The sequence below is a fragment of the Marmota monax genome, unplaced genomic scaffold (genome assembly GCF_021218885.2).
Source record: "Marmota monax isolate L192 unplaced genomic scaffold, Marmota_monax_Labrador192_F-V1.1 WCK01_AAM20220418_F8-fsc00014, whole genome shotgun sequence".
NCBI classification, from domain to species: Eukaryota; Metazoa; Chordata; class Mammalia; order Rodentia; family Sciuridae; genus Marmota; species Marmota monax.
In genome coordinates, this window is record NW_026695222.1 from 15,782,780 (window position 1) to 15,796,182 (window position 13,403).

At 38.1% G+C, this 13,403-nt stretch overlaps 1 protein-coding gene across 2 annotated transcripts in view; it reads left to right on the plus strand.

Annotated features, from left to right (window-relative positions):
• The first annotated feature begins 1,161 nt into the window (after nucleotides 1-1,161).
• The window catches only part of Acss2 (acyl-CoA synthetase short chain family member 2), a 48,464-nt gene continuing 36,222 nt past the window's right edge, over nucleotides 1,162-13,403 (plus strand). The window contains exons 1-2 of one of the 2 annotated variants that reach the window (XM_046433727.2): nucleotides 1,162-1,405; nucleotides 7,016-7,211. In XM_046433727.2, coding sequence (XP_046289683.1) covers nucleotides 1,228-1,405; nucleotides 7,016-7,211 — 374 coding nt within the window. In that variant the 5' untranslated portion in view covers nucleotides 1,162-1,227. The remainder of the gene's footprint in view (nucleotides 1,406-7,015; nucleotides 7,212-13,403) is intronic. The other variant, XM_046433728.2, reaches the window with a different exon arrangement.

Below are 13,403 nucleotides of genomic sequence, written 5' to 3' on the forward strand. Positions count from 1 at the left end.
TATCTTCCTTGCATTGACAGCCAGTGTCTGAACTGACATGTACAGAAGGCCCTTCTTGGTGGTGAGCACAGGTAGAAATTTGAGGGTCCTGCCTGGCTTCTTCTTTCTGTGTGAAGAGAATAGAAGGAAACCAGGGGTAACTGAGCTCAAGTTGTGGCAGGTGGGAGGTGTCCCTTGGTGAAATAAAGAGATTGGTAAGCCAAGAAGAATAGTTGCATTACTTCTCCTATTGCATAGACAGGAATTTTACAAGCCTTAGCTTCAACTAGAGGGAATAAAAACAGACCTGAATCAGTGACCACAGGCTTGGCCCTAATTAGATTCTTTTTGCCACGACCTTGTGAAAGTTACTTCCCTTTCCTGAGTTTACAATTTGTACAATGAGCAGGTGGGTTTTTTTTTTAAGCAAAGTCTTATACCTTCACTTAATGCATCTTGTACTGGGTGAAGATTAATGGAGGCAAGGAAAATGAAAATATGTCCTCAGAGGTGGGAGAAAATCAGAACTGGCCCCTAGGTTAGCAGAGAGGGGTGTCCTGTCCTGAGCGCCATGACATCAAGGTTATGGAGTTTTTCCGGTGGACGGAGTGGGATTATTTCTGAGGGTGAGAAATTTGGGTGAAAGTGTGTCACTTAGAAGGGACTGTACTTCACTTGGCTTTATGATTCGGTGGAGTGACAATCAGGATTGTGCAATCAAACTACAGGGTGACTCCACGATGGACTCGATCCAACTTCCCTCTCCCTCTTCCCTCTCCCGCTGGAGCCCTGCCTAAACCCAACCCCTTAGCTGTCACTCCAAGATCCCAACTTGGTCACTCCACTGCCCTGCCTCCTCTCCAGTCATATTCAGCCCAGCTACTCTGGATCACTCCATGGGACCACCTTCTCTCCTGTCACGCTTTGACCCACCCCTTCCCTGTCATTCCATGGTTCCACCCTCTCTCCTGTCATGCCCAGTCCCGCCCCTTCTGCTTTCACTTTATGTTCCCACCTCTTCCGGCAAGACAGCTACGCCCCTATCCTTCGATTTTTCCATAGCGCTGTCTTTGCTAACGTGGCCCCGCCCACAATACACGGCCCCGCCCATCACAGACAGTAAAAGCCACGCCCCAGCAACAGGCCACGCCCCTCGCCTAAGGCTCCGCCTCTAGGATCGGCTTGTTTTCCCCGCCCGGCCACCCGCGGCCACCGCAGAGGCAACCCCGGTGCTCGGAACTTGACGTGATGGGACTTCCCGAAGAACGGGGTCGGAACAGTAGTGGGAGCGGTGGCCGGGAGGAAGCTGGAGCCGGGGGCCAGACACAGAGTTGGTCTCCGCCGCCCGAGGTCAGCCGTTCGGCGCACGTCCCCTCGCTGCAGCGCTACCGCGAGCTGCACCGGCGCTCTGTGGAGGAGCCGCGGGGTGAGGCTGGGCCCGAGCGAGCCTGGGGGGCGCCAGTGAGGAGAGGAGCAGGGGCTCCCTGGAGGGGTTGGGGGCTCTGTGAGGGGTTTCACCGAAGAATTGCGGTTCTGTGAGGAGATGGAAAGGGGATTCCTGAAGGAGATGGGAGTCTATGAGAATGGGGGTTCTGTGAGTTGAGAGTTCCCTGGAAGTTGGGGAGTTACTTGGGACTTGGCAGTTTTGTGAGGAGATGGGGGTTCCGTGACTGAAGAGTGGAGGTTCCTTGAGGAAATTGGAAGAAGGGAGATTTCGGAGAGGAGAGCGCAAGTTCCAGGAGGTGAGCTGCTGGGCTCCACGGGGCCAGGTGACGTCTTGAGGGGAGGAGGACCACCAAGAGAGTTTTTTGATCTCCCTTTCACACCAACTCAGAATTGCCTCCTGAGACCTTTAAATTGTGAACTAATCTCAGTTGTTCAGGGGGCAGTAACGGGTCTGGTTCCCATCTTGAGAGTTCCAGATTTTTTTTTTCTTTCTATCAAGCATTCCCCATAAATTACCCAATGTAAGACTGAATGAGTCACTGTAATGTCAGTTTCTTTTAAAATTTGGGCCGGGATTGTACTAACTCAGATTCTGATCGTTGGTTTCATGTCTTTAAAAATGTACCAAGAAAATTCCCTGACTTTGCCTTTAGACTGGGCAACATCATATTTGGTAGTGAGAAAAGCACCCGCCATGCCACTCATTTACTGTGGAGTCTTGGGCAGATTTTTAAACCCTCTGAAATTCCTTTCCTTCAACTATAAGATAGGAATAATAATATTTACCTCATCGATTTGTATGAAGACTAAAGTGGGTAAGAAGTGTGCATTATAAAATGCCTGGTGCACTGTAAACATTCAATAAATGATTAGTTTGATAAAAATAATGTGGATGAAGTAGTTACTGAGTAAAGCAAGATAAGATGGAATCAAGTGTGAAGTGGTTGATTGCTGCAGGCATTGTCCAAGTTTGAGTCCTCAGACCTCTTTTTACTTCTCTTTCCTCTTTATATTTTCTCCCATCATAAGTTCATCTGCTTCCCAGGGGTGAGCTATTACTACCACAATAATTCCTATTCTTTACCCTATACCCAGCATTTCACTTATGTTTTGGGCCCAAATTTCATAGGGATATAGACTATATGTATCTTGCACACTGTGATGTTATACCATATTCAACATGACTATGAATGGGATTTACCAATTTTCCCTTCCAAACCTGTTCTCCTCCCTAATTTTCTTATTCCTAACAGTGTCAAATGGCACTATCCCAAACTGTAAATCTCTTCTATCAGCCTCTCTTCTAATCAGATCTATCTATATATCTTACCTAGTTACAGATTGCTTACTGCTTGCTAAGCACAATTCCAGTTTGATTTGGTGTGGGGACTATAATGTTCCACATTTTACAGACAAGGAAACTGAATCTTAGAGAGGTTAACTGACTTGCACAAGGTCATAAAGCTGGTTAATGGTGGAGTTGGGATTTGAGCCAACAGTCTTAACTGCAGAACTTATCCTCCTATCAGTGATTCTGATCCTCTTTCTTTACCCCACAGTATGCTTTTCACTAAATTTTGTCAAATACTTCTTCAAAATGCCTCTTGGATTTACCTTTTCTTCTATTTCTATAGACATTTTGTTGTTGTTTTGTGGCTCTGGGGATGAAAGCCACAGCCTTGCACATGCTAAGCGGGTGCTCTACCCCTGAGCTACACCACCACTACCCTGACAGACATTTTAAATCAAGAAGCAACCTCCTAAGTTTTCCTTTCTTCCTGAGTCTTACCTCTTCCCTTCCATCTCTCACCATTAGAGTAATATTCTGGAAACACTGCTTTCAAATGTTATTGCCCAAACTATCAATAGTTTCCTATTTCCTTCAATTTCAAATCCTGCTTTTTTCCCAAGTCCTCTGATAATCTAGCCCCACTCAACTTCTTCATTCTTATCTCCTGCTACTCCCTACCCCACCCCTCATTCACAGGTCTTTCTCTTTTATATTCTGGATATGCAAAGGTCCCTTCCCACCTCCTTGCCTTTACCTATTTCCTTCTGTTCCTCTTAATCAAACTCTACCAGTTCCACAGAGCTTTTCCTGATCACCCCAGTATGTGTTCATCTCTTTCTTCTTCTGAACTTCATTACTAGATCATGCCAAGGGAACATTCAGATTGCTACACACACTCACACACACACACACACAAAAAAAAAAAAACCTGGAAAAAATTCTAAGTGAACATAAAACTCAGTTTTCTTCATTCCTTGTTGATGGACATAAATGTGATTCATAAATAGTCTTATATACTGTGTCTATTATCGCACTTAAATATTTTTGAATATGTATACTTTTATGATTAGCTATGTTGTCCTTGGGGAGAGTTTCTTTGGTGTGTTTTTTTTTTTTTTTTTTTGGTGGTGCTGGGGATTGAACCTAGGGCTTTGTGCATTTGAGGTAAACACTGTATCAAATGAGCTATATCCCCTGCCCTTCGGGAGAGTTTCTTATGCTTCCTGAACTTCAGTTTTCTCATCTATAAAATTAGGATAATATATATTTCATCAAACTATAATATAAACTTATTAAATGCTGATTCCCATTTGCTATCTCTTTTAATTGCCATTCAGAGTTCTGTTATAGTACTACTTGTTTTACTTGTGTTCACCAGTTAGTAGTTGTTGGACTTGAGTTGTTTCCAGTTTCAGTATTATAAATAGTGTTGCTATAAACATCTCTTAAATAATCACTTTCTTCCCTTTTAGGAATATTTTATTGGAATATATTCCCCAAAGTTGAGTTAGCAGATAAAAGGGTCAAAAAGTTTTATGGCTTTTCTCAGGTATTATCTAATTATTAGCTAATAAGATTATATTGACATCTTATAAATGCCATTATTGTATAAGAGTACCTGTTTTCCCAGGGCCACCCAAGTACTGGGTTTAATTTTTTAAAAAAATCTTTGCTAGTTTGATAAGTATACAATGGCGTCTTGGGTTGAAAATTAATTTGAATTTCTTTGATAGATTGAAAGGTTATATACCATGTAATTTATCTTTCAATTATATTGTCTTCTATATTCAAAACTATTTCATTTGTTAATCTTATCTCTCCAAATAGATTGTCTAAATTCTTTGTTTTTGAGATTTGGGTCTTCTTATGTTGCCTAGGTTGGTCTTGAATTTGTGGGCTCAAGCAATACTATGGCCTCAGACTCCCAAATAACTGGGACTACAGCCATGCACCATCATGCCTGACCTAGGCTATATAAATTCTAACTCATATAATCCTGAACAAATTATTTAGCTTTTATAATTTTGTTCATTATGAAATGAGGGCTGGAGTTGTGGCTCATAAATAGTGTTGCTATAACCGTCTCTTAAATAATCACTTTTTTCCCTTTTAGGAATATTTTATTGGAATATATTACAATCACACTTGAGGCACTGGGTTTGATCCTCAGCACCACATAAAAATAAATGAATAAATAAAAGGTAGTGTCCATCTACAACTAAAAATATACATTAAAAAAAGAGGGGGTGATAATTGCTAAGATTCCTTCCATTATTATGGATCTAAGTGTGTCTGACCCAATTCTCATAATATCCTAAATTTTCTGCATTTACTCATTTTACCTGTTGAGTGTATTTTTTTCAGAGTAGTAAGGCAGATATTTTAAGAATATAAATCTGATCATGTCACTCTTTTGCTTAAAACCGTTTAATATGGGCTGGGGTTGTGACTCAGCAGTAGAGTGCTCACCTAGCATGTGTGAGGCACAGCACCACATAAAAATAAATAAATGAAATAAAGGTATTGTGTCCAACAACAACTAAAAAAATATTAAAAAGTTCAGGGGCTGGAGTAGTGAGCATTCACCTAATACGGGTGAGGCCCTGGGTTCGATTGTCAGCACCACATAAAAATAAATAAATAAATGAAATAAAGGTATTGTGTCCAACTATAACTAAAAAGTAAATTTTTTTTTTTTTAAAAAAGTTTATCATTGGGATGGGGCTTTAGTTCAGTGGCAGAGCACTTGCCTAATGTTTGAGGCACTGGGTTTGATCCTTAGCACCACATAAAAATGAAACAAATTAAATAAAGGCATGCTGTGCATCTACAAATTTTTTTTAAAATTAAATTTTTTTAAAAAAATTTAATTTTAAAAATTTTTTTAAAATTAAAATTTTTAAAATGTTTTTCCATTGCTCTTGGGATCAATTCCAGATTCCTTATCATGCACAGAAGAATTGCATGATCTGCCCAGTTATGCATCAACTTCCGCAAAAATTCCTGCTATTCTTTCCTTTATTCTGTGTTTCAACCTCAAGAAATTTAACATAAACCCTTGATTTACTCCCATCCTATAGTAGCACTCTCTTATTTGGTGAGGGATTAGAGAAAAACTATTCATCTTTTAGACTTTAGCAAAAAATGTTTTCCTCAGGTTAAGTTCAAATGTTGACTAAGCAAATTGTGTAACCTTGGGACTGGGGTTGTAACTCAGTGGTAGAGCACTTGCCTAGCACATGTTAATTACTGGGTTTGATCCTCAGCACCACATAAAAATAAATAAATAAACAAAGGTAGTATGTCCATCTACAACTAAAATTTTGTTTTTAAAAAATTGTGTAACCTTGGGGCTGGGGCTGTAGCTCAGTGGTAGAGCTCTTGCTTAGCATCTGGGAGGCACTGGGTTCCATCCTCAGCACTACATAAAAATGTATAAATAAAATAAAGGTATTGTGTTCATCTACAACTAAAAAAATTTTTTTAAATTGTGTAACCTTGTAAAAGTTATGTAACCTCTCTGAGTCTTAATTTCAAATTTATAAAATGAGAATAAAAATAATGCATACCTCTTAGAGTTGTGGTAAGAACTAAATGAGATAATACATGTAAGGAGCTTAAAATAACTTCTGGCACATAGTAATACTTGTGCAAGTAGTAGTAGTAGAAAGAGATGCTTAATAAGTAATTGCTAAGAGAAAATGAACAAATTAAAAGAAGAAAGAGTTGGGTGTGGTGGCACGCACCTGTAATCCCATTGGCTTGGGAGACTGAGGCAGGAAGATCGTGGGTTCAAAAGCCAGCCTCAGCAACTTAGTGAGGACCTAAGCAACTCAGTGAGACTGTCTCTAAATAAAATATTAAAAAGGGTTTTGGATGTGGTTCAGTGGTAAAGCACCCCTGGGCTGAAACCCTGGTACAAAAAAAAAAAAAAAAGATGGTCATGGAAGATCTGGTTAAAGAATTTCTTCCTTTCACTAAACATTTTTAACTGCCTACTATGTACAAGACATTGTGTTAGATAATGCTTGGTTATTACTGGAATAGACGGTGAAAAATGAATAAACAGTTTAGAGGACAGAGGAATAATCTGAATCAAGATTCAGCCATGGGAGTAGAAGAAGGTAGGTTAGGAGAGTTGTAAATGATACCAAACTCAGTAAAGGAGTGAGGGATCCAGGTGGTGGGTCCTAGGACAGGGAAATTGTAACTTGGTCCTATGCATAGACTGGATAAGCCAGGTGGGGATAAATATGTCTGAAAAGCTTAGTGATGCCTGGGCTTCTCTTTTTGTTGCAGAATTTTGGGGGGAGATTGCCAAAGAATTTTACTGGAAGATTCCATGCTCTGGCCCATTTCTCCAGTACAACTTTGATGTGACTAAAGGGAAAATCTTCATTGAGTGGATGAAAGGAGCAACTACCAACATCTGCTACAATGTGCTGGATCGAAATGTTCATGAGAAAAAACTTGGAGATAAAGTTGCTTTTTACTGGTAAAAATATTTGTCTTATAGTCTGAGATAGATAAAAAGAGTTACCCCTTGACAGGCATTGTGGTACACACACACCTGTAATCCCAGTGGCTCAAGAGGCTGAAGCAGGAGGATTAGAAATTCAAAGCGAGCTTCAGCAATTTAGCAAGGCCCTAAGCAACTTAGTTGGACCCTATCTCAAAATTAAAAAACACACAAACAAAAAAAGGACTGGGCATGTAGTTAAGTGATTAAGCACCCCTGGGTTAAAGCCCCACTACCAAAAAAAAATCACTTCTTCATATTTATTTAGTGTTTCATAGTTCACAGAGTGCTTTAAAATCCATTAACTCATTTGATGCTTACAATAATCCAGCAGAGTAAATAAAATAACAATAAATTAAAAAATATTTCAAGGAAATTTAATTAGTTCCCTCAAATTATAAAACTAGTAAGTGATAGAGTTGACATTCAGAGCCAAGTGTCATGACTAATAATCTAGTGTTCTTGGCTTGTGGTTGGAGAAGGAAGACAATGGGTAAATGGAAGAGAACAGGCCTAAGTACTTTTCTTTTTTTGCTTTGAGAGAAAAGTGGGGGTATGGGGTTTTCATCACCACTGTCACTGTTATAATTATCTTTTACTGGATTATGTGCCAGACATTATGCTTAAGTGCTTAACAAATATTATCTCATTTGATGCTCACAACAATTATAAAAATTCTGTTTGTTTTTTTCATTTTACATATGGGAAACCAAATTCTGAGAAGTTCAATGACTTATCTGAAGTCAAACACCTAGCAAGAAACAGAGCTGTGATTCAAACCCAGGGAGTATAATTACAGAGCTTAAACTCTTTTTTTTTCAATTATTTAATTTATTTATTTTTATGAAGTGCTAAGGATTGACCCAGTGACTGCCACATGCTAGGCAAGTGCTCTACCACTGACTGAGCTGCAGTCCCAGCCCTAGAACTTAAATTCTTTTTTTTTTAATATTTATTTTTAGTTGTAGTTGGACACAATACCTTTATTTTATTTATTTTTATGTGGTACTGAGGATCAAACCCAGGGCCTTGTACGTACTAGGCGAGCGCTGTACTGCTGAGCCACAACCCAGCCCCCAGAGAACTTCAATTCTTAACCTTGATATTATACTTTTCTGACTCCTCTCAGCTTTACAAACTGGGATTCTTAGACCCATTTTACAAGTGCAGAAAAACTTGGAGGGGTTACATAGTGAGTAAGGTCATAGAGTAAATGACATGGCCAAGATTCAAATCCAAATCTGTCTCACTCCTTGTTTGTACCACTAGGCTGGCAGCCTCCCCAGTGGGAACTTCCTAAGACTTTCTCCCCCTAGCAATTTGGCTCTCTACGAAATATTACTATACGGAACCCAAATAGGGCATTAAATTTCTAGTAATTGAGGTATTGCTTCTGCCAATGCCCATGAACATTCTGAGAACTGATCTGTTTCTTTATAGGAAAAAGTTGGATGTTTCATGGCAAAGAATTAAATTGGCCCTCATTCAAAATCTGCCCTGTTAATGTGATATAGCAAGAAGTACCCTAACCTGAGATAAGAAATTTAGGTTCTTATCCCAACTCTGCCACTAACTTGCCATGTAATCACAGGCAAGGTATTTATATATTCCAGATTCAGTTTCCTCTTCCATAAAATAGGGATAATAATTCCAATCTTGTTTTCCTCACTAGATTGTTATAAATATCAAATGAGATGATATTGGAAAGCATTTATTTATTCATTGAGTGGTTGGTTATCATATTACTATTGTTTAGTAATATGAGGGTATTTGCCACCAAAAGCTCACTATCTGTTAATGTTTGTTGAGATTCACTTTAGCTCCTGCTCTAGGACTTACAGTTGAGCTCCAGCTGACATTTGGGCCCACATCTTAGGCACTGTAAGACCAGAAAATAATTAAAGATCTACACAGGAGATGCTTGTGTCTGAATTTATTTCCTGGTTTGAAAGAACTGATGCAGGTTTGAAAGGTGCCTATTGAAAAACAGAAAACACAGGCCAGATTTGTTCAATCACTAGAGATTTCTCCAAAATTCTGAGACACTGGTATTTCAGTGGTTTCCCAACCATTCTTACCTGAACAGATTTTAAGAAGCATCTCTTTCCCCACCTGAAAAATGAGGGGAGTAGATTAAATTAGTGTTTTCCAAAGAATGCTCCAGGAATCACCAATTACTTGAGATATTAGCAAGGACTTTTCTTTTTTTTTTCTTTTTTGTGGTGATGGAGGTTGAATCCAGTGCCTCTGCATACTAGGCAAATGCTCTACCTCTAAGATATATCCACAGCCCTAAATGTTATTGGTGCGCATTTTGTTTGTTTGTTTAGCAGGGGTTTCTAGAATCATGAAACAAATGAGTTGGGGAAACACTACATAATAAATTGCATTTGTGTGGCATCCTCAGTATATGTTAAAATAGTGAAGTCTCCAAGAAGTACCACAGGAAAGATACCTGATTAATTTGTTTAACATGGGATCTCCCAAATTTATTTGAGCCCCAAATATTTTTTGCAGTGTGTTGTTAGTATCACAGGAAACAGTATTCTGTGGGAACACTGGATTAAATAATCTCTAAATTTAGAGTATAAAATTCTTTAATTCCATAATAAGACATTCTCATTCCAGTTTTACATTGATCATTACTTCAACTGGAATTATTAAAGATATTAGGTATTCAACCCTGTGCTAGGTGTTATGGATACAGGGATAGAGGGGTGGGGTATAAGTATCATATAGACAATTACTATTTCATTTTTGGTGATGGTGGGATACCAGGGATTGAACTCAGGGGCACTTGGCCACTAAGCCACATCTACAGCCCTATTTTGTATTTTATTTAGAGACAGGGTCTCACTGAGTTGCTTAGTGCCTCGCTTTGGCTGAGGCTGGCTTAGAACTTGTGACCCTCCTGCCTCAGCCTGCAGAGCTGCTGGGATTATAGGCGTGCACCGTGGTACCTAGTTTACTGTATTATTATTATTATTATAGATTAAACTCAGGAGTGCTCTATTATTGAGCTATATTTCCAACCCTTTTATTATTCTTTCATTTAAAATTATTTATTATTTTAATGAATTATTTCATTATTAAAAAAATAAAATAAAATGAGAAAAAATGAGATGGAGTCTCACTAAATTGTTAAAGCTAGCTTCAAACCTATGATCCTCCTGCCTTAGCCTGTTGAGTAGCTGAGGTTTTAGGTGTACACTATCATGTCCATACATATGGCAATTATTATTCAATTCTTTCATGTTTATAATAAAGTAAGAGCAAACTATAAGTAAATAACCTTTTTTATAAGAAAGTAAAGTTCAAATATGGCATATAGGTTGTTATTTCCTTTTATTTTCTCTATTTTTAAACAATTTACTACTGTTTCTTCATCTTTGTTGGTGTGATGCTGAGGACTGAACCAGAACCTTTGTGCATGCTAAGCAAATAAATGCTCTACTACTAAACTAAACTCCTGACCTTTCTTTATCTTATCTTTCCTTCTTTCCATCCTTCCTTACTTTATTTTTTTATTAATTTCTTTCTTTTTTTGGTACTAGGACTTGAACTCAGGGGCACTTAACCACTGAGCCACATCCCCAGCACTTTTTATTTTTCATTTTTTTAAATATATATTTTTTAGTTGTAGTTGGACACAATACATTTATTTTATTTTTTTATTTTTATGTGGTGCTGAGGATCGATCCCAGGGCCTCACATATGCTAGGCAAGCATTCTATTGCTGAGTCACAACACCCTCCCCTTATTTTTCATTTTTTAAAAAATATTTTTTTTCATTATAGATAGACATAATATCTTTATTTATTTTTTTGTGGTGCTGAGGATTAAACCCAGTACCTCAGACGTGCGATGCAGGTGCTCTACACCTGAGCTACAGCCCTAGTCCCTTTATTTTTCATTAAAAAATTTTTTTGTAGTTGTAGAAGGACAGAATGCCTTTATTCTATTTATTTACTTTTATGTGGTGCTGAGGATTGAACCCAGTACCTCACGCATGCTAAGTAAGTGCTCTTCCTCTGAGTTATAGCCCCAGACCTTTATTTTTCATTTTGAAGCAGAATATCACTAAATTGCTTAGGGCCTAGCTAAGTTGCTGAGGCTGGCCTCAAACTTGTGATCCTCCTGTCTCAGCCTCCAAGTCGCTGGGATTACAGGCATGTGCCACCATATCTGGTCATCAATGCTTACTTTAAAAAAGGTAAAAAAGGTGGGCTTGATAGATGAGTTCTCATATACAAACCCATCTTTTCTTTCTCCCATCCTCCCAATATAATTATATTTTTTAGTTAATTTAAAATCACCATTTAGGGGCTGGGGTTGTGGCTCAGTGGTAGAATGCTTGTCTAGCATGTGTGAGGTACTGGGTTCGATCCTCAGCACTACATAAAAACAAAGAAAATAAAGGCATTGTGTCCAACTACAACTAAAAAAATATTTTTTTTAAAATCACCATTTATATAAGAGTAGTATATTAAGATTGCATTTCCTTTTAGGTAGATTTTTGTGTTTTTTTGAATAAACCATTACCTGCCACTTTTTTTATTCTATTAAATTCTTCTTTTCCCCAAAGTTCTTCCTTTAGATCCCAATTTCATTCTGTTTTAATTTTTATTGATTTTTTTTCAGTATTGGATATTGAATCCAGGAGCACTCTACCACTGAGCCCAACCCCCAGCCCATTCTCCTTTTTATTTTCAAAACAAGGTCTTGCTAAATTTCCCAGGTTGGCCTCAAACTTTTGATCTTCCTGGTTTAGCCTCCAAAGTGGCTGGAATTACAGGCATGTGCCACCATGCCCAATTTTTATTGATGCTTTAAAAAATGACATCTTCTTAGTTATTTGTTCCAATTGTACTTCTTGTAGAGCTTTCTTTTCTTACAGCTTTCTTCTCAATTTTAACTGTGTCATTTATATAACTGTAGTGACATTAACAGACTACTTTTGTAGCTCATTCTTTGTTTTGGAACATGCTTATATATGATTGAAATAGTCAACAAAAGAAATGGTGGTCTTAGGAAAATACTCCAATTAGGTAAAATAGAACTATAGCAAGTTAGAATTTGGCATTTTATTTTTGGCTTGACCCATTGTAAATGTTCATGGAATAATAGTATTTTTGGAATTTTAAAGCAATTGTTAGAATCAATCTAGTCCATCCTCTTTATAGATCCATAGATTAAGGGCCAGAGAGGCTGTGATTTACCTAAGGGTCATATACGTATTTGAAGGCAGAACTGCTACTGATATCCACACAGTTTCACTCTAGTGAATTATTTTTCTATATGATACACCTTATTCTAGAAATCTAACACTTGGCTGTGACAGATGGAAAGAGAAATTAACCAGATTAGCTAATTTAAACTAACTTTTAAAAAAATATTTTTAGGATATATAAATGGACATAATATCTTTATTTTATTTATTTATTTATTATGTGGTGCTGAGGATTGAACCCAGTGCCTCACATGTGCTAGGCAAGCTCTCTACCACTGAGCCATAACCCCTTCCCAATTTAAACTAGCTTTGAAAGTGTCAGATAAAGTTTGTTATCAGGTTTAAATGTCCTAACTCATGGTCTTGTGGAGTTTACATCCTATTTGGAAAGACTAAATAGGCCTCTATAAAATAGCCTGAAAGCAATTAAAAACCAAACTGAAAAGAGTCACTACACAATTTTTTTTCACAAGGGAGAAAGCATTTTAGGGAGGAAATATGATGTAAAGATTAAGAGAACAGCCAGATATGGTTTCACACGCCTTTAATCCCAGTGGCTCTGGAGGCTGAGAAATTCAAAGCCAGCCTTTGCAAAAGTGAGGCACTAAGTAACTCATTGAGACCCCAGTCTCTAAAATGCAAAATAGGACTGGGGGTGTGGCTCAGTGGCTCAGTGTCCCTGAGTTCAATCCCTGGTTACCCGCCTCCCCCTCAAGAAAAAAAAAAATGCTTAAGAGAGAACAAGGTTTTGGAGTCAACTAGCATAGTTTGAGATCTGACTGACACTAACCAGCTATCTTGTCTTGGAGAAATTAACCTCTTGAACCTCAGTTTTCTCAATTGTAAAATATGGATTAAAAATAGTTTTTATCTCATGAAGTTGTCACTAAGAAAGATTGGAAAGATTACAAACCCAAGTGGCCAATTCCTGGTATACT